Source organism: Montipora foliosa, chromosome 4 (assembly GCF_036669935.1).
Source record: "Montipora foliosa isolate CH-2021 chromosome 4, ASM3666993v2, whole genome shotgun sequence".
In the NCBI taxonomy this organism is placed as follows: Eukaryota; Metazoa; Cnidaria; class Anthozoa; order Scleractinia; family Acroporidae; genus Montipora; species Montipora foliosa.
Genome location: NC_090872.1, coordinates 3,918,445 through 3,940,614, shown reverse-complemented (window position 1 = coordinate 3,940,614; position 22,170 = coordinate 3,918,445). Strand labels below are relative to the sequence as shown.

Genomic DNA, 22,170 nt, shown 5'->3' with positions numbered 1-22,170 from the left:
CTAACTGGATTTGTCAAAAGGTGCCTGCAGAAATTGTGTAAACAAGCCAATTCTGCTATTGTCACAGACTTAAAGAAAAGCCACCCTCCCCACCCCTGTGCTTTGGTCAGACAACCAACAATCACCTACCCACACCACAGTGTGGGTTCACTCTAATTGGTGATCAAAAGCAAAGTATCATTGAAGCCTAGACTAGTCCAGGAAAAATTGCCTATGAAGACATGCTACAGTGTAAAGTCTGACTTAACAAGGCCACAAACTCTAACTGCAGTTAAAGTCCCAAAGCAGCAACCCCCCCAGCCATGTGCTTTTGACACACAACTCACAGTTAGAACTGTCCCTGGGCTGTTTGGCAAAGCAGGCCTTGACGGCAAGCCCCCTCAATTTTGAGAGGCCACAATGGCTTGAACACGGGCTGCGCCCGTGTTCAAGCGAAAACCCCAGTAGCTACCTTTTAGCAAATTCGCTCAGATATCAATTGCCAAACGCCTAAAATTCAGTCAAAAATCGGCTGATCACACTCGATTTACTCAGCCTGGCTCACAGAATGCCATTCTGGAGAGAAACGCACCGATAACTATAAATTTCTAACTGGATTTGTCAAAAGGTGCCTGCAGAAATTGTGTAAACAAGCCAATTCTGCTACTGTCACAGACTTAAAGAAAAGCCACCCTCCCCACCCCTGTGCTTTGGTCAGACACCCAACAATCACCTACCCACACCACAGTGTGGGTTCACTCTAATTGGTGATCAAAAGCAAAGTATCATTGAAGCCTAGACTAGTCCAGGAAAAATTGCCAATGAAGACATGCTACAGTGTAAAGTCTGACTTAACAAAGCCACAAATTCTAACTGCAGTTAAAGTCCCAAAGCAGCAACCCCCCCAGCCCTGTGCTTTTGACACACAACTCACAGTTAGAACTGTCCCTGGGCTGTTTGGCAAAGCAGGCCTTGACGGCAAGCCCCCTCAATTTTGAGAGGCCACAATGGCTTGAACACGGGCTGGGCCCGTGCTCAAGCGAAAACCCCAGTAGCTACCTTTTAGCAAATTCGCTCAGATATCAAGGGCCAAACGCCTAAAATTCAGTCAAAAATCGGCTGATTACACTCGATTTACTCAGCCTGGCTCACAGAATGCCATTCTGGAGAGAAACGCACCGATAACTATAAATTATTATCAAGGGCCAAACGCCTAAAATTCAGTCAAAAATCGGCTGATCACACTCGATTTACTCAGCCTGGCTCACAGAATGCCATTCTGGAGAGAAACGCACCGATAACTATAAATTTCTAACTGGATTTGTCAAAAGGTGCCTGCAGAAATTGTGAAAACAAGCCAATTCTGCTACTGTCACAGACTTAAAGAAAAGCTACCCTCCCCACCCCTGTGCTTTGGTCAGACAACCAACAATCACCTACCCACACCACAGTGTGGGTTCACTCTAATTGGTGATCAAAAGCAAACTATCATTGAAGCCTAGACTAGTCCGGGAAAAATTGCCTATGAAGACATGCTACAGTGTAAAGTCTGACTTAACAAGGCCACAAACTCTAACAGCAGTTAAAGTCCCAAAGCAGCAACCCCCCCAGCCCTGTGCTTTTGACACACAACTCACAGTTAGAACTGTCCCTGGGCTGTTTGGCAAAGCAGGCCTTGACGGCAAGCCCCCTCAATTTTGAGAGGCCACTATGGCTTGAACACGGGCTGCGCCCGTGCTCAAGCGAAAACCCCAGTAGCTACCTTTTAGCAAATTCGCTCAGATATCAAGGGCCAAACGCCTAAAATTCAGTCAAAAATCGGCTGATCACACTCGATTTACTCAGCCTGGCTCACAGAATGCCATTCTGGAGAGAAACGTACCGATAACTATAAATTTCTAACTGGATTTGTCAAAAGGTGCCTGCAGAAATTGTGAAAACAAGCCAATTCTGCTACTGTCACAGACTTAAAGAAAAGCCACCCTCCCCACCCCTGTGCTTTGGTCAGACACCCAACAATCACCTACCCACACCACAGTGTGGGTTCACTCTAATTGGTGATCAAAAGCAAACTATCATTGAAGCCTAGACTAGTCCAGGAAAATTGCCAATGAAGACATGCTACAGTGTAAAGTCTGACTTAACAAGGCCACAAACTCTAACTGCAGTTAAAGTCCCAAAGCAGCAACCCCCCCAGCCCTGTGCTTTTGACACACAACTCACAGTTAGAACTGTCCCTGGGCTGTTTGGCAAAGCAGGCCTTGACGGCAAGCCCCCTCAATTTTGAGAGGCCACAATGGCTTGAACACGGGCTGCGCCCGTGCTCAGGCGAAAACCCCAGTAGCTACCTTTTAGCAAATTCGCTCAGATATATATATATATATATATATATATACGACCTATCTTGTAAAAATTTTAATGTTACACTCACTATGGCTGAAGATTATGTTTGAAACATCGAAACATGTTCCGAAAATTCAAAAGTGTGGTTGTATTTTTTAAAATATTAGTAACAGTTGTGCTATCCAGACCATCCAGACCCCATTTGGAAAGGTCATTTCTGATGTGTAATAACAACCCATTTCAACAGCTTTTTTACCAAGATATGCTGCAGTGTTACCTAAATCAGATGGTAAACCCTGGCCATACATGCTTGTGGAAGCATTGCTCTATCAAATTCATCTATGATTATTGATACTTTGTGATTTATTTTTATAAAGCCCCCCTAAATCTGAGGGCTACCTAGTTTAAATTATTCTGTTTAACAAATTTTGTTAAACAGTTATTCTGCATTCAGCGCAAGTGCAATATAACATTAGTCTCCCATTTTTAGCTTTTTTATAAGCTGAAGGTTCAACGCATTCAGTTTGTCTTTTCTGTTTTTACACAATATGATCTCATTTAGTTATATATATAATTTAGATATTTTTAAAAATTGTATCATGGATATTAAATACTTTTAACAGATCATAATACGAATTGCCTTTGCTCATTTGATGGAAAAAATAAAGACAAAGGAAACCACAAGTTGCTGACTGCAGATTTTGTATTTGGTTGTTTTGATGTAATAATGTTAGTTTTTCTTTTCTTGCATGGTTTACAATATCTTGAAACCGAGGCATACCAAACGAATCAAAATAATTAATAATACTATCCAAACTCTTTGTCTCTTTTTTGTTGCTTTTTTCTAACACCTTGACCTGTTACATATGGTGAATAATTATAAAATGGAGGAGACATTTTTGGTAAACCGATTTGTGGAGCAGATCCACCTCTACTTTTGTTGAATGTTTTTTGTCCAATTCTCGGTGCTCCTTTGCCTGTTAACTTGTTATAGCCTCAACAGCTAGTGGAATACCAATGCTAGCTAACAGAGTACAAAGAAAACCTCCTGTTTATGTTTTTGTTGGTTTTACAGGAAATTCTTCCATGTGAAACAAACACAAAGCCGTTCCGATTCGAAACAAGAGTGGCTTTGTAATTGGCGACCAGCTTGCATATCCTTAAACATTCTGGAACACTTTATTGAGCAAACTCTTTATTTGTTTACGAACTTTTCTTTTCCCCTTGAGGGCTCGTGATTTCTGCATTGCTTCAAATTGCGTTGTTTAGCAATAGATCTTACAGTTAATCATTTCGCAAAGTACCATTTCGTTTCGATTCGTTTCGTTTCGTTTCGCAAAGTACCGTGAGCCATGTTTTACTTATCGTTGGAAGCAATGTTTTTCGTAATGACAAAATTGAAGACAATAGTGATCCTCCAACTTGTTTTCTAATGTTGGTTTTAGATAATTTGATATCCATTTCTTTTTTCAATTATTGGCTTACCTTTTATCGTTTAACTGTAGCTGGAACATAAAGAGTATTAGGTCCGGATAGTGAATCGTTTGTTAATCTTAAAACAAAGGGTTTTTTTTTTATAAAAAGCATTTGCAAGATTTTTTTTTAATTTGGTGATAATCTAACATTAATTTTATAAAGTTGAGTCATTTCTTGTATATGTTATACGTTATATAAATTGTTGATTAAATAAAATATACAAAATAAAAATCGATTTTACACCACTATACAAAACATGAATCCATTTTGCACTATTATACTATAACCAATTCATTGCCAATATTATCAATAGTGAATAGTTTCTTCATACAAAACAACCGCATGAAAACTGAAATTTTGGTTTGCATTTGCAGATAATCTGTATCTGAATGTTAATTGTTTTGGGTCACGTGTAACTTTTTCTGTTTGAAAAGATAAGTCAAAAAATACAAGAGGAAACAGACTTTGTCATCGCATATGCCATCAAATCATTGAAAATTCTTACTTTCGAGTCACTTTCATACTCAAGTTCTGGATAAAACACACCATTACCGTATTCTAATCTACAGTTATTAAGGCATGCACCGCTGTCAAGAGAAAAGGTATCCATTTTATATGGAGTAGTTTCAACATGTCTTGCTCCATTTGCATCACGATATCTTTTTTCAAATAAACAAAGACATATTTGACATTGTCAATATTTGCTGAAATTTGAAAATAGCTGCTTGTTCGGGTAGGTGCACTTACTTCATAATATTCTCTCAAATATTTCCACTTTGATTCCTTCATAAAAGCGCTTACAAAATTACTATACATGCCGTCTTTTGGTATTAATTTCGGCAACCAAAATTCAAATTTGCTTATAACAATTTTACCATCATCTGTTCCATTTGCCATATGAATTAATTCGCCATCTTCATTAAAGCTTATTTTAAATTGAAGCTGCATAGGAAGAGGCATTTTACCTTCAAGCTCTTCAAAAAAGCTGTATCTATTAATAGGAATGATAACATTGACGAGTTTTGAACCGCCGGTCCCGTCGTTGTTGACAGCTTGTGTAAGCAGTCTTCTGCTTTCGAAACCGATATTATTGTTTGCTGTAGTATTATTTGTGCCAAGATACCACAAGCTATGTTTTGCAACAGAACGACTAAAGTCATCAGAATATTCCAAAAGATTTTTTACAAATGCAACATTATGAAGATTGTCGGTATCATATACTATTTTATCAGCAGATTTAATCATAATTAAGACGTTTAATAAGACTATGACTGCCTTTTTTAACAGAAATTCTATCAGCCGCAGCATATCCAGCTCCATCAGCAAGTTTTTGAAGCTGAAAAGTAACAAGAAAACCAAAAAATGAACTACGATCATTAATCGTAAACTTGTACCCATTTTTTTCTTGTCTTTGATTATTACCAGAATATCGAATAACGTCATCTAATTGAAAACGAACGTATTCGTTTCGTTGTAAATATTGATCTGATCGAAAAGCCATTATATTATAACATTACATAATTATATCAAAGAATTTTAACGTCTTCTTTTTATACCGCTGCCTGATATCAAACGATAGTGCTTTCCTGTCGTTTAATTGGTTGAATTGGTATTGTTTTTTGCTGTTTTGGTCGCCAGCATGTGAAATACCAGATTCCAAAGCCTTTTTAGCCATTGAACAGACTTAACCAATTAGAGGTGTAATGTGAAGTGCTAAGTCAACAACAACAAGAACATTTATTTAAACACGATAAAAATTACAGCGGAGCTGATGTGGTCGTGTATTTAAGAAGTTAAAAAGTACTATTTACATATATAGAAGCTATTTACATGAAATTCATACGTTTGAGCGTGTTTTAAACAAGCTTCTGCTTGCGATAGAACGTGTATGATTCTCAAGAGAAATCCATAGAGATATGGCTTTGTAGCAAGTGGACTTGCGAAGAAGTTCTGATTTTGGCTTCGGTAACAAAAAGGTCAATTTCCTTCGCAGGTTATAGTTACAATCATATTTCTTAAATAGCTGCTTAATAGGAGTAGGTGAAAAATCATAAAAACAGTCGTGTGCTAATGAAAGCAATCTATATTCGCATAAACAATTAATAGTAAACCAGTTGCGTCGGGCTAGGACCTGGTCGCTAGGTGTATACCAGTCCAGGTTGTAGATGGTTTTAGCGGCACGTACGTGTATTTTCTCCAGCACATCAAAGAGCGATTTGCCACAGGAGCCCCATACAACCAAACCATAGGTGACAGATGGTAAAATTATTTTAAAATAAAAATCAGCTCTCGCCGAAGTCGGTAAAAAATACAAGGACCTAAGAAGATTCAGATATTCTGTGAAGGACTTGATTAACTCTTTAACGTGAACGTTCCACTGTCAATCTCAACGCCTAAGCACCTAGTTGACTTGACTTGAGTGACGACACTGTTCCCTAATGATACTGCTTGCAACGGTCCAACAAACTGGCCGCGCATTAAGATCATACACTCGGTTTTACCGCAGTGGGGTATGAGGCGATTACGGCAACACCACTCATACAACTTCTGGAGGACGCTATTCAAGACAACGACAACCTTGTCCGGAGATGACTCAGCCACGTAGATGGTCGTATCGTCTGCATACATGTGAATTTCGCATTCTCTAACTCCAGCTATGTCAGGAAGATCGTTGCAGAACAACGAAAACAGGGTAGGTCCCAAAACAGATCCCTGCGGCACACCAAACTTCACAGGTAAGGTTTCGGACTGGAATCCATTTACGACTGTAACTTGAGAGCGGTCAGCTAAGTTATCCTTAATCCATCACAATAGGTCGCCCGCAACACCAACTGCTTGCAACTTTTCCAGCAAGACATGGTGAGAAATAGAGTCAAAGGCCTTTCGAAAGTCTACAAAGGCGATACCAACTACAAGGTTTTTATCAAGTGCCCGTCTCCAGTCCTAGATCATTTTTACCAATAACAATTCAGTTGAGTGCCCTTTTTTATAAGCCCACTGGTGAGGATGGCCAAGATTATGTTCCGAAATGTGAGTAGCAATTGTTGTGGCTACTGCGTGTTCCATCAATTTTCCAGGGACGCATAACAGGGAAATTGGTCGATAATTCTGTTCATCGTCCTTCTTGAACAGGGCCGAAACATTAGCAGCTTTCCAAGAGATAGGGACAGAATTACGTTCGGCACTCATGGAAAACTGAGATAACAATGATGGAATTAGATCCTTTCCTGCATATTTGAGTAACTTAGGAGAAACATTATCAGGTCCGCAAGCTTTGTTTGCCTTCATCTTATCGATGCTCTTGGCAACACTAGCATGCGATATGGAAATGTTCATTATGCAGGGAGTAACGCGGTTGATGTAAGTATTGTTATTCACTTGTCTACAGACGGGAAGATCGCTTGCCAACTTTTCACCTACAGTAGAAAAGTATTCATTTAGGATCTGGGCTTTCTTGTAGTCAGATGTTTCCATTGACAAGTCTGATGTCTTTAAACCGAGTATAGGCTGTGACGCTGACCCGTAAGCAGCTTTTTTGACCAAGTTCCAATATGACTTACAGTCTTTTACTTCGTCAAATAGATCCACATAGAACCTGCTTTTAGCAACTCTGACTTCATGCGTTACCCTGTTTCTTAAAGAGCGATATTCTGTCCACAGCTCTTGATTGTTTGACATTTTTGCTCTAAGAAGAGTTTTGTAACGTAAATTCATCAAATGGCGTATTTTTGGAGAAATCCAAGGTAAGGACTGGCGTCTAACCTTGATCTCGCGGAAGGGCGCATGCTTGTTACATATTTCACCAAAGATGTGTTTCCACGCCCAATAACAATCATCCAGACCGTCGAATACTTCGCATACGGACCAAGGGGCCTCCGCGATGTCCCTAGAAAATTTTGCCTGGTCAAAATTTTTGTAAGAACGGACTTTAATTATTTTAGGAGGGGGCCGCTTGATCTTTGTTTGGACGGACGAATGTACAAGCATGTGATCCGAGATTCTAAGTTCGACTGTTCTGGTATTTTTGATCAGATTCCGATTGCTACTTATTACCAGGTCAATCAAAGTTGACGTATCTTTAGTTACCCTGGTAGGCTTGTCGTTGATAACCGTGTAGTCGAATTGAAGAAGCAAATTCTGTAATTTTTGGCCAGAAATTGAGGTAATTGAACCGTCAGTCGAACGAGCGCTATCACAGTTTAAATCGCCAACAATAACCACATTGCGGCGTTTGATCCAAAGTTTCTCCAGTAAATCCTGAAATCGTTCAAAAAATAAAGAATCTGAAGAAGGTGGTCTATAAACTGTTCCTATGATAAAAACGGACGAATTTACCATGATCGTAAGCCATATCGCCTCGATATAGGATGATTCTAGGGATCTTAGCCGAGTAGAACATATGTGGCTGGCGATGTAGAACAAACATCCACCGCCGATGGTATTAGCATCTCTGTCCCTTCGGATAATCTTATAGTTGTCAATTTCAAGCTGACTGTTGGAAATTTTGCGATCCAAGTGGGTTTCCGTAATTGCAAGAATGTCAAACCGGCATACATGCAGCAACACTTTAACCTCCTCGACTTTATTTCTAAGGCTACGAATATTAATATGTGCAACACTCAAGTTTGATCCCAGGTTAGAAGTTCTTGCAAAGTCCTGTAGATAGTCTCCATCCCGGTTAATCACGCTTTGCCATCCAGGATTAGTTTCCACATCACGAGAGAGAAGCAAGAGCTGTCTGGTCGCCACGGAATTCGCGTAATACAAAATTCGGCATTTTGATAGTTTTTGCTTGCACTTGCCATTGTTTGAGGTGGTGAGGACCATTGTATTTGCTGAATTAAACAATACTGGACTCTTTACCATACCGTCCAACAATATGCAAATTTCGACCATTTCATTTCTCAGCCACCAGCAGTGAAGATAGTTAAATTCTTCGAAATCACAGAAACCGCTTGCCTTTTCTGGAGCCAGCCTGCCCAAAATGACTGCTGATTTAGTTAGGAATGAGGTAAACCTGTAGTGAGACGAGTATTCATTCTGAGTCAGGCAAAAACATAGCGGAAACACGGAGGCAAACAACGCGCGACTTCCCGCCATGATAGCTGTCGTGTCCCGGTATGTTCCATGTGAGTATGAACCATGTGAGCGTTAGCTCTACTAATGGAATAGGCCCACACAAGGACAGAGAAAAACTATGACCAGGGTGGGAATTGAACCCACGACCTTCGGGTTACATCACCACTGCTCTACCGACTGAGCTACAAGGTCAGACGGGAGCAAGCCGTGGGAACTGAAGAGGATTACGTTTTTGCAAATGTTGGCTGTGTAGCACTTATATTTGAACAGACTTAACTGATAAGAGTGTAATGTGAAGTGCTAAGTTTCTACCCCATATGAACCATGTGAGCATTAGCCGTACTGATGGAAATGGGCCCACATAAGGACAGAGAAAAACTCTGACGTTTGCAAAGACGTAGTCCTTCGTTGTACTTGTACATGTTCATTGCCGTGACTTTAACATCTTCAGTTCCCACGGCCTGCTCCCGTTTGACCTTATAGCTCAGTAGGAAGAGCAGCGGTGATCTAACCCGAAGGTCGAGGTTTCAATTCCCACCCTGGTCAGAGTTTTTCTCTGTCCTTGTGTGGGCCCTTTTCCATCAGTAGGGCTAACGCTCACATAGTTCATATAGGGTAGAAACGTAGCACCTCACATTACACTGTAATCAGTTAAGTCTGTTCAAATATAAGTGCTACACGGCCAACGTTTGCAAAAAAGTAATCCTTCCTTTTTAGCCACTGGTTTTTCATTTTTGTAAAAAACGCTTGATGCTATGTTTTTTAATGATTTGAATATATTGTCAATAATAATACCGGATGATAAAATCTTTTGAATTCGTATGGTTTCATTATAATGATATGTTACATGTTATTCTACTCTTTTTAAAATCAATGAATATGCAACATCAACTGCATAATATTCAAGTTGAGCAGTCTTCGTTTTCCATCAGTTTCCCACATTCGTATCGACGATATAGTAGTTGTATTGATAGGATTGAAGGTGATTCTTCGTGGTTCTAGTGTAAACGAATGCGATGGTTGCAGCACGCTGGTACTAAAACTATAAAAGTATCCGTATCTTGACCATCAACTAAACTATCATTAATAAGGTCACAATGGATATTTAGAACATCAGTATCTTGACTTAAATTTGGAACTTGACTACCAATATGTGTTCCACTTGTTAATATTTTTTTGTCAAAACCAATGAGATCATTAAAATCCGATTTTGTTAAATCAAGCCTGACCCTAACTGGTAATTTTATTGTTACTCTGAATGTAGTCGAATTGAATGTAAGAGATATATCGTTGAGACTTGTTATTTTTTTGAGATAGCTATCAAAATCCTTATAATTCCAAACTCCTGTTGGAAAAACAAGATCATTAAAATTAGCTCCATTATCAACACTATATGCTATTCTTTGATTTTTGCATGATGGATTGACATTAAACCGAGTGAAACTCATGGTAATGATCCTATTCAAACCAAGCTGACATTCATTATTACTTGGTAAAATTATTGGTCTCGTGAATTTTGTAACGAAATTTTCAGGTTTATTAAAAGGTATTTCTTTAACAGAATAGCTCGACAATACAATTTCTCTGTCCATATATATATATATATATATATATATATATACAATATCGTTATATTAAATTTGGAACACTTCTTATAGAGTTTGTCATATTGAGATCTATTGATTGTTGACGCTTTTAGCAATGTATCTAATATAGAAACACCCATTTTCCGCATTTGGATGCTGGTATTACCAGCTAAAATTTTTTTGAGAAGCTGTTTTGGATCATTGAAAAACACAACATTTCCGCCTTTTCGAATTCCAGAGCCTTTCATTGTTCTTAAATTTAGTCTCATAATGTTTAATATATGCATTTAATGTAACTCTAGCATTGCCAATTCTATTATTTTCCATTTGTCTTGCAGCTTCAGAAATGGAACTGCCTTTATATTGTTTAGTTATAGCAGCCTTATAACCTTTTAATTGATTTCTTCTCGTTTTAGCCTCATTTATAATCTTATTAAGATATTTTCTGTTGTCATTTCTGGTTGATTTAATACCCTATCAACAGAATCATAATTCTGAAGACCAATATCATTTAATATCTCATTATCCATATCTTCATTATCTAATGCATAATCAGGTTCCTCGTCATCATCATATTCTGGAGGAAACTCTTGTGGTTCTTGAGGAAAGTATTGAGGATCAACACTAATCTGTTTTTTGCCTTCCAATATATCTTGCAATGATTCTTCATAGGTAGGTGGCTTAGCAACAAGTTGTTTTTCTTGCTGTGGTAAGACTGGTTCTTCAAATAAATCACCGAGATTCATGTCTGGAACCTCATCTTCGATATTAATACCATAATTTCACCTTTTTTTTATCGTTTTGTTACAGGCATTTTCAAATTACGGGCGATAGCATCATCTAATTTTGTTGCTATCGGTTGAAACACCTTGGTAAAAGATGCTTGGCTTGTTTTTTGACCCAAATCGTGTTTTATGATTGCGTTTCGTACAGTATTAATTTTATCTCCTAATTCATATTTGTGTTTTACAAGTTCTTTCCGGTTAAGTAAACTCATTTCATTATATTATTCGGTTACATAAAATGGTGAATGGTATAGAAAAGATAGCGTTTTACACAGTGTTCAACACTATGTTGTACATGGTGTTGTACATCATGTTATGAAATAATGTACCCATATGATATAAAGAATGAAAATACCAAATTATGATTCTGCTAATGATAATGTTGGAAATTATAAACAGTTATACCCTTTTATGCCAAATAAATGCTTTAGGACGCTGAACTGTGGACCATCAGGATCAGGAAAAACAAATACATTGATGCATATGATTTACAATTTATTGTACTTTGAGAAAATATTTTTAATGCAAAAAACCTGGAGCAATCAAAATATCAAAATCTATTGAACATATTTAAACCAATAAGTGATGATGTTGGTTATGACATTATTGAAGCGAGTAACGACCAAATAATTCCAGTATCTGAATTAACAGATGACAACCAAAAGCTTGTAATATTTGATGATTTTATTCTCGACAAAAACCAAAGGCCATTGATTGATTATTTCATAAGGGGAAGGCATAAAAATTGTAGTTTGAGTTATCTCAATCAAAATTTATGAACTGTTTTCGCTATTTTCCGCGGTTAAAATGTCTAAAAAAAAATCGACGTTTCGATCAGTTTTACTGGTCTTCTGAAGAAGACCAGTAAAATTGGACATTTTAACCTCGGAAAATCCCGAAAACAGTTCATAAATTTTGATCTTAGAAATATGAGAGGTGAAAGTTTCAGAGATACGATGATTTATTTGAGTCAATCATATTATAAGACCCCAAAGGGTATTAGACTGAATTGTAGTCATTTTTGTATTTATGAATTCCCAAGCAATAACGAAAAATCACTAATTTGTCGAGAAAACAATACTTCCAAAGAAGTCTATGAAAAAGGAACAAAGAATCCATATAGCTTCATCTATATTGATAAGCTACGAAAATTTACAACAAAAAACTTTAATGAACAATTATAATATACACCAATTATATGTACATGAGTTATTCAAACGGTTTATTACAAACACCAAATACAAAAACAATTGAAGGCATTCCAGGAGTTAGTTTTAAACTAAGTACAGATGGTAATTATGATATGAATGGAAAAAAATTAACCAATTTGAAACCAGGCATGGAAGACGATCACTGTTTGACAAAAAAACAAATATATGATCATGTACAAGCAAATGGTGGCAATGGTGAATCGATTAACCTCAGCCAATATGTTAAAACAGACGGATCATCTGTTTTAAAAGGACACCTGCAGATGGATTTTAACCGTATTTAAGATGTTGGCAATCCTCGTCAAGGAAAAGCAGATTGTCTAAATTATAAATATTTTTCACAGTGTATATGCAATTCGATGATGATAATATAAAATTAGAAATCCGCTTTTTATGTTAAACTATGCGCATCGTAGTGGTTCAGATTTTACTGGTGATATTGATATGCAATGAAATCGTATTTTTAATCTTGCAAACAGCAGCAATACTACAGCAGCTGTTAATGGTCGATTTGTAACCGATGAGTTTATATGGGGTACAAAACTAGCACTTCACATTACACTCTAATCAGTTAAGTCTGTTCAAATATAAGTGTTACACGGCCAACGTTTGCAAAAACGTAATCCTTACTTGTACACGTAGCTGTTAATTGCCGTGTCTTTAACATCTTGAGCTCCCACATCCTGCTCCCGTCTGACCTTGTAGCTCAGTCGGCAAAGCAGCGGTGAAATAACCCGAAGGTCGTGCGTTCAATTCCTACCATGGTCAGAGTTTTTCTCTGTCCTTGTGTGGGCCCATTTCCATTAGTAGGGCTAATGCTCACATGGTTTATATGGGGTACAAAACTAGCACTTCACATTATACTCTAAGTCAGTTTAAAAAAAAGTTGGACAAAAATCAGGAAATAAACATGGGAGTAAACAAAATCACAACAAACAGAAATCCCGATGATCCTTTAGAACTGATCAACAAGGAGTATACAACGATGAAATGATATATGAATTGGATCATATATGAACTGATCTTCACAGTTGTGAACGCAATTTTTGCAGTTGCGTAGAGAAGCCTGAAAAATTCAGGACTTCAACAGGATTTGAATCCGTGACCTCAAGATACCGGTGCGACGCTCTAACCATCTGAACTATGAAGCCACTGACATTGGGAGCTGGTCATTTGTGGGTTTTAATGTTCCCGTGAGGAATGAATCAACGATGAAATGATATATGAATTGGATCATATATGAACTGCGGATATAAAATCATAGCTTCACTTGGGCACCTTATCTTCTGCAGAACTGCTAATAACAGGCTTTTATACGAGCGTAATCAAGTCACTAAGATTAGATGATGCTGATCAATGAATTGATCTAAATCTTAAACCTGATTCGATGGGCAATGGGAAGCCAATGAAGTTCGTAGAGAGCTAGTATAGTGAATGGTTAGAACCCGAATGACATCGGCTACCCACATGTACGCATTGCGTACCTATTTTTGTAAACAATGCCGAGAAATACGAAAACAATAGGTTCAATCCCCTGACTACAGGATGCTAAACTGGCACAGCAAGATGAATTGAACACTGAAGGAATAACTATCTTATTAAGCCAATATTTCGAAACAAAATTCTTTTCTTCATCAGGGTTTCCCAAGGAGTGATTTCAGTTTATGGAGAAAGAGAGGGAAAGGGATAATTTGGACAGCCAGATTATGAGTCTCTGGAATAAAAACGGCCAATTTTGCCCTGACGAGCAGCCTTTCCCAATGGAAACGTGTTAGCAATTCAATTAGCTCATTAAAGTCCCTGGATCAAAAAACATGGATTAACCAGGTATCCAGACAAAAAAGTTATGACAAAAAACAGGCAATTGAATTTCCGATTCTGACAGTGGATAGTTCTGAAATAAAAAATCATGAGTTTGACGTCAATTGCAGAAAATTGAATATTGCACTCTTAATGACATCCCCTCCTGTCTTTTTGGTGTCAGCTTCATACCAGCAGCAAATTTCCTGCCAGAGAAGCAAATCTTAGGAACTTTCAATAAGCTTTCGATGAGAAAGATGAAACGGGATGCCATCATTTTCCTATTGGCTGTTTTCCCTTCATTACATAATAGAATTTCTACTTTTAATGTTCCTCAATTATTATTGTATAAAACGCTCTTAGTCTGGTAAATGCCCAAGCATTTAATCATATTACGGGCTACATTCCTATTTATTCTGTAACAACGGTCTCTGTGAGCCGAAATCAATCCTTGGGAAACCCTGATGAAGAAAGACATTTTCTTTCAAAATACTGGCTTAAGATAGTTATTCCTTCATTGTTCAATTAATCTTGCTGTGACGGTTTAGCATCCTGTAGTCAGAGGATTGAACCTCTTATGTTTTCGTTTATTTATCTTCTAGGTGCATCGCAGAAGTTTAAGAAAAACTTCCTGGTTCTAATTATCAAAAATGGGGGATGGAAAGTTGGACGTTTTGGAGCGGCACATGCAACAGCTTCATGTTGCAAGAAAGGAGGGAGACAGACAAGGCGAGGGTTTGGCTTTTTTCATTCTTGGTAGATACTATCAGGGTGCGGCTGACTTTCATCAGGCCATAACAAATTACACAGAGGCATTAGCCATTTTTAAGGAAATAGGTTTCAGGGCTGGAGAAGGAGGAGCCTATGGCAATCTCGGCAATGCTTATCAAAGACGAGGAGATTTTAAGCAAGCCATAGTGTACCACAACAAACGTCTTAGTATTGCAAAAGAACTGGGGGACAGGGCCGAAGAAGGAGGAGCCTATGGCAATCTCGGCATCTCTTATCAAAGTCTTGGTGATTTTAAGCAAGCCATAGTGTACCACAATCAAGCTCTTAGTATTGCAAAAGAACTGGGAAACAGGGACGAAGAAGGAAGAGCCTATGGCAATCTCGGAAACGCTTATGGAAATCTTGGTGATTTTAAGCAAGCCTTAGTGTACCACAACCAACATCTCAGTCTCATGAAAGAACTAGGAGACAGGGCCGGAGAAGGAGGAGCCTATGGCAATCACGGCATCGCTTATCAAAGACTTGGAGATTTTAAGCAAGCCATAGTGTACCACAATCAACATCTTAGTATTGCAAAAGAACTGGGGGACAGGGCCAGAGAAGGAGGAGCCTATGGCAGTCTCGGCATCGCTTATCAAAGTCTTGGTGATTTTAAGCAAGCCATAGTGTACCACAACAAACATCTTAGTATTGCAAAAGAACTGGGAGACAGGGCCGGCGAAGGAGGAGCCTATGGCAATCTCGGCATTGCTTATGAAAGTCTTGGTGATTTTAAGCAAGCCATAGTGTACCACAACCAAGATCTTAGTATTGCGAAACAACTGGGGGCCAGGGTGAGCGAAGGAGGAGCCTATGGCAATCTCGGCAATGCTTATCAAAGACTTGGTGATTTTAAGCAAGCCATAGTCTACCACAATCAACAACTTAGTATTGCAAAAGAACTGGGGGACAGGGCCGGAGAAGGAGGAGCCTATGGTAGTCTCGACATCGCTTATCAAAGTCTTGGTGATTTTAAGCAAGCCATAGTGTACCACAACCAACATATTAGTATTGCAACAGAATTGGGGAACAGGGACGGAGAAGGAAGAGCCTATGGCAATCTCGGCAACGCTTATAGAAGTCTTGGTGATTTTAGGCAAGCCATAGTGTACCACAATCAACATCTTAGTATTGCAAAAGAACTGGGGGACAGGGCCGGAGAAGGAAGAGCCTATGGCAGTCTCGGCATCGCTTATCAAAGTCTTGGTGATTTTAAGCAAGCCATAATGTACCACAACAAACATCTTAGTATTGCAAAAGAACTGGGGGCCAGGGCCGGAGAAGGAAGAGCCTATGGCAATCTCGGCATCTCTTATCAAAGTCTTGGTGATTTTAAGCAAGCCATAGTGTACCACAATCAAGCTCTTAGTATTGCAAAAGAACTGGGGGACAGGGACGGAGAAGGAAGAACCTATGGCAATCTCGGCAACGCTTATGAAAGTCTTGGTGATTCTAAGCAAGCCATAGTGTACCACAATCAACATCTTAGTATTGTGAAAGATCTAGGGGACAGGGCCGGAGAAGGAGGAGCCTATGGCAATCTCGGCGTCGCTTATCAAAGTCTTGGTGATTTTAAGCAAGCCATAGTGTACCACAATCAACATCTTAGTATTTGCAAGGAAACTGAGGACCCAATAGGGCAGGCAATCGCATATTATCATATTAGTCTTATTCATGAATGTTTTGACTCCTTGAGCAAAGCTCTTAGTTACTATCGTTTAAGCATTCATTATTTTGATGAAACAAGGTGTCTTCTTCAGTCAGAGGATGCATGGAAAATTAGCTTTCGTGACACAAATGGGTGTGCATACACTGCTCTGTGGAGAGCACTTTTGAAGAATGGAGAGGTTGATGAGGCTTTGTATGCTGCTGAGCAAGGACGAGCACAGGCTTTGGCAGACATTTTGAAAATGCAATACGGCATTGATGAGAAATCTATGATGAAGGTAACTATTTCTTTGGTCATGAAAGATCTACCTTCACAAACTGTTTTCACAGCACTTGAAGTGAACATGATCAGCTTCTGGTTGCTAAGAGAAGATATTGGGATAAATTTTAGACAAAAGAAAATCGAAAATGGAAGTGCCGACTCTCTGATGAAAAGTACTTTTAAACAGATCAATGCGGGGACCGTTGTACGATGCGAGAATCGTTCACTTGACAGACAATGCAGCGACTTCTCGAGCAGTAGGGAAGGTGTTGAAGAAACTGTTCAGTCCTTGAGCTTCTCTGTGCACTCTTTGCAGCCTTTGTATGATGTCTTAGTCAGTCCTATTGCAGACTTGCTCGAGGGTGATGACTTAGTGTTTGTTCCTGATGGACACTTTTGCCTGGCTCCCTTTTCTGCATTGAGTGACTCTGTCAGGATTCGTGCAATTCCCTCGCTGACTGCTTTAAAATTGATTGCTATTGCACCTGACGATTTCCAAAGTAAGAATGAAGTGCTGCTTGTGGGCGATCCGTGCTTGAAGGAAGTCACTTACGGCACTGGGGAACCCATGTATGGACAGCTGCCATGTGCAAAAAAAGAGGTGGATATAATTGGGGAACTTCTGCAGACCACGCCTCTTACAGGAAAAAATGCAACCAAAGTTGAGGTGCTGAAAAGAATGAAGTCAGTTGCTTTAATCCACATTGCTGCACATGGGGATGACCGATCTGGAGAAATTGCTTTGGCCCCAAATCCTGAACGCACATCTCAGATCCCTAAAGAGGAAGATTACATGTTATCGTTGAGCGATGTTCAAGCAGTTCGTCTTCAGGCAAGACTGGTTGTGCTGAGTTGCTGTCATAGTGGCCAGGGAGAGGTAAAATCTGAGGGTATTGTGGGAATAGCCAGGGCTTTCCTCTGTGCTGGTGCCCGGTCTGTTCTGGTGTCACTCTGGGCAATCGACGATGAGGCGACCTTCCTGTTCATGAAGTGTTTCTATGAACACTTGGCAGATAGAAAAAGTACAAGTAAAAGTCTTCACCATGCTATGAAATCTCTTCGAGAGACAAAGAATTATTCCGCCATAAAATACTGGGCGCCATTTGTGCTAATTGGCGATGATGTCACCATTGAATTTGGGCAACACAAACACGAAAAGAATGGTAAGTGCTATTTAAATGTAACTTTAATGACTGAATCGCCGTACTTTGTACATGTTTTTAATCAGGAAATTGTCGAAAGGAGCTGGTACGTCCTTCAAAGAGAAATGGCTTAAAAATCGGTTGCCAGAGTGGTTGTTTTTACTTGAACACCTTTGGCTAATACCTGAATTAAATAATGTCTGCATTCACCGACTGAGCTACGTCAGCTTCCTGCAAATAGCTAGCTGTTTGAGCCGTGTTTGATGGACTGACAGTGAAACTGATCGGTGATTGCCAGTTGCTTATGTTAAGTGAAGTGAGCTATTGAGGTCCTCAAGTCTACATGTCAAAGTAACAATGAATAGGAATTGTTGCTATTAACTAAGCACAAACACTTTTATGAATTAAGATAATTGTTATATTATTTACTCGCCAATCAGAACGAAATTCGTTATTGCCATTAAACCACTACTTGTTTCTTTCATTGTTTTTTTTTTTTTTTCAGAAACGATGTCCAAAACGTGAAAGACCTACTTGGACTCTGATACGTCGATACGTTATTTTCCTTTCTTCGATTATACGAGTTATTGAAAACAATTCAATCATTGATACCTCAGTAGCAGTCAGACACAAGATATCATGCCAATTATATAAACAAATTGCGATTTTGAGACGGCAATACCACATTATTTTGTCGGCTAGTTGGGAGAAAATATATTTTGTGCCGCCGTCAATATAATGTGGTATTGCCCTCTCAAAATCGCAATTAGTTTTGTATGGCGATCCATCATTTATAAGGATAAATAAAACTGTAAACTAATCAACCCGCACCTGATCGAAATTTCAATTCTTTCTACCTGCAAAACGTATTTGTTTGCGTACGTCAGCAGCCCAATTCAGGGCAACGACGTCAATTTCAACATTAGAACCAATCACAGGCCGCAAAAGTGAGACGGCAATACCACAAAATATTGACGGCTCTCGCATAGGCAAAACTATAAGAAGATCGCGATACTAGTTAAAGTACCATGAGATTTCAGTAGTATTAAGATACTGTCCAAGTCCTTACATTTGTGCCTTGTTTTGTAAGCATCTTTACCAGGATTAGTTAATCACTTGATAGAAATCAGGGACTTGGCAAAACGGTTTGGGAGGCAAATGTCTACAAGCTAAAAAACAACCTAGGAAAGTAGAAATGTTTGGAAATAACGAATTTTAATGTAGCATTCACATTTAAATGATATGGAAATTCCTGGAACAAAACGTTTTATTCCCAAAGGGTTTGAATTGGTCACAACATTGAGTTAGCCGATTTGGTCTATTGTTTATTTTCCCGCAGAACTTGGTTCAAAAACAGACACTTTTCTGACGCTGATGAGGACTAGGCCAATTTGGGTAAATCTCATTTTTGGTTGGTGGACTCTTGCTAGGGCCTAGAACCAAACAAATGGAAAGTTCCTTACTTTAACCTTTTACATGTTGATTTTGTGATGTTTTGTCACAGAGGGACCGGACTGATACACTATTTTTTTGTGATCTCGTGATACAGGGTTATTGCTTCTGTTTAAGTTAACCATTGCAAGATTTTTTATGTATCTTATTAAAAAGTAATCACATGATTTTTTTTTCATGCACGTTGGAAAAAATAAAACTAGTAAATTTTTTCAAAGACTAAAAATCGCACTCCCCTGTGGGCTTGTGCAATTTTGGGCGTCTTTGAAAAAATTTACTCATGCTTATTTATTCCAAATTGCACTTGAAATCATGCTATTAGCTATACAAATTAGAGATAGTGTTATAAGTGGCCGTAGGCAACAGTTCCACCGGCCAACTCGCATAGTAAAAGGTGTACACTGGTCAAATTGTAAGAGATTACAATTGATGAGGCCATTCTGCAGTGGACGAGGAGCAGCCACTCTCAGTACGGTCCCATGAATTCCGTGATTTGTTAGAGGCAGTACACATGACCAAATCGGTGGAGAAAATGTAAAAAAGCCACGATGTGACAATTGTCAGCTGAGACTAGTGTCATATCCGAGCTCCAACAAGTCTCTTATACAACTGTGAATTGTACAAATTAGGACAATAGATGTATAGATCAGTAGTCTCTAAGAATTGCAGACGTTACAGCAAAAAAATAACGTTAGGTCCATTTTCCAAATGTTCTTTTTGAAAGATTCAATGTTCAAGGAGTCCTTCAATTTATTACCTAGTTTTGACCATATGTGAGGTCCTTGGTATGTTAGAGAATGCTTTTCATAGTTAACAGGAGGCTACAGGTAGCCTACACTTTGTTCGAAGGATTTTTAGCCAACTTCCTTTAAGTTCACAGTATTTCCGTGGGTTTGTTTTGACGTTGGAATATCTTGGTAAATATCCAGTTTAAATTCTGTAGTCCGCAGTCCACAGTCCACAGTCCCCATTCCGTGACCCAATAACAAATGCTTTTCTTAACAATGCTAGGAGAATTATAAAATTACGATATCTGTTACAGAGTTATACGATAACCGGATATTTCATTGCGTGCAACGAAAACACAAAAACTCGTTTTCGGTCACGTACCACGTGAGAATGATATCTTCACACGTGAAGATAACATGCTATTTTCAGAGGTGAAAAGATCACTGTAGCTATGGTTACATATGAATATCACGCCTTTTGATGCCTTTCTTGAAATGTTTTCGTATTTCATTGGTGTTTATATAATAAATAGAATGTGCGGAGATATGAAATTTCTCTTCTCGTGTTGAAAATTATTTTACTTGTTTGCTGCGTTCACTCGTGAAATATTTTTCAACCCGAAAAGAGAAATTTAGTATCTCCGCATGGCCATGTAATATCCTCTATTTATATACCAAGGTGGGGGGGGGGGGGGGGGTAGGGATTATGATACATAAATGCGAGCCCTATGACTTTAAAATGCTTGTGAGGCAAAACCATTACGCAAAAATCTGGTAAAACCATACATATTTACAAAGAAAATAAGATATTTGTTCATGTGGAATTAACAAATTATGGGATGTGTAAAAACACGTGACATCAGGGACTGCATAATGTGCATAATTATGCAAATGTAACAGGGAAAAACTCCATTCATATCCATGCATCAACAACGAGTCTTTTTCAAGTTTGAATTCAAAAGATGAAAGGCTGCCAAGGTGTTTTTTGCAGTAAATAGTTTGTTAAGAAAAACTTAATTAAGCTGCAGCTGCACAATTTCTGCCTCTGTAAAGGTGAAAATATGTAACTTTAAAAAAAAAGAGACTCAATCTCAGTTAACTTATTCATTCCACATACAATCTTGAAAGATTTGTTCAAAAAAGAAGTAAGAGGTCCTAACAGCTTTCAATTTCGCAGTGATCTCCTCCTGGCCCTGTGAAAAGGCCTCTTTCCTCCTTCTTTCAATCGTCTTGGTCCATTGGAGCTGCCATCAACAAAGTAATAATCCTGCATCGTGTGGAATCTTTTGAAGCAGGGTTCTGGGCACATTATAACTCCACAAATAGCACAGGTGTAGGAGGTCTTCACATCTTGAATATGCGCATTACATGTGGATCTGGTGTCATGATTGATGAGGTAATGGAAATTATCGTCCTTGAACCTGATGTCAAGGATGGCTACTGGAATCTGACAAAAAAAAAAAAAAGAAAATCCAGTGTCTCTACTGAAGCATGTCACGCAAGTCACATTTCCTTCTTGTCATTACAAACTGTCTCCCCGTTTAAGCTGTTTGACTTTCTTTTCTTGCACATCACAGCTTTCTTTTAGTAGGCCTGATCTGTTGGACCTCAGTGTCCCACATGCTAGAGTTTTTCTTTCCTCAAGTACCTCAAATAATGTCACTGAGGTATAGTAATTATTGTCCATGAAGACGTAATATCCCTTGTCCAAGAATGGTTCAATTAAAGACATTACCGCTTTCCTTCCTAAATCTCTCATCACAACATTTCCTTCCCTACCATTATAAATCTTGCTGTTTAATAGCCACTACTGGATTCTGCAAGTGTATAAAGGCTTTTATTCCAAATCTTCCTGGATTGATTCGAAAGAACTGCCTGAAGTGCTATG

At 38.7% G+C, this 22,170-nt stretch overlaps 1 protein-coding gene across 1 annotated transcript; it reads left to right on the top strand.

Moving 5' to 3' along the window:
- The first annotated feature begins 14,909 nt into the window (after window positions 1-14,909).
- On the top strand, window positions 14,910-18,814 carry LOC138000934 (tetratricopeptide repeat protein 28-like). The gene is made up of 4 exons (XM_068847603.1): window positions 14,910-15,178; window positions 15,272-16,246; window positions 16,727-18,123; window positions 18,608-18,814. Exons 1-4 carry the CDS (start codon window positions 14,910-14,912, stop codon window positions 18,625-18,627), a joined length of 2,661 nt encoding a protein of 886 aa, XP_068703704.1. The 3' UTR covers window positions 18,628-18,814.
- Window positions 18,815-22,170: the final 3,356 nt, after the last annotated feature.

Excerpts from the sequence above, each read along its gene's own strand:
- LOC138000934 (XM_068847603.1), top strand. The coding sequence starts at position 14,910 with ATGGGGGATGGAAAGTTGGACGTTTTGGAGCGGCACATGCAACAGCTT. Across the intron at positions 16,247-16,726 it reads CAAAGTCTTGGTGATTTTAA|CAAAGCTCTTAGTTACTATC; the intron begins GCAAGCCATAAT and ends TGACTCCTTGAG. Across the intron at positions 18,124-18,607 it reads ACACAAACACGAAAAGAATG|AAACGATGTCCAAAACGTGA; the intron begins GTAAGTGCTATT and ends TTTTTTTTTCAG.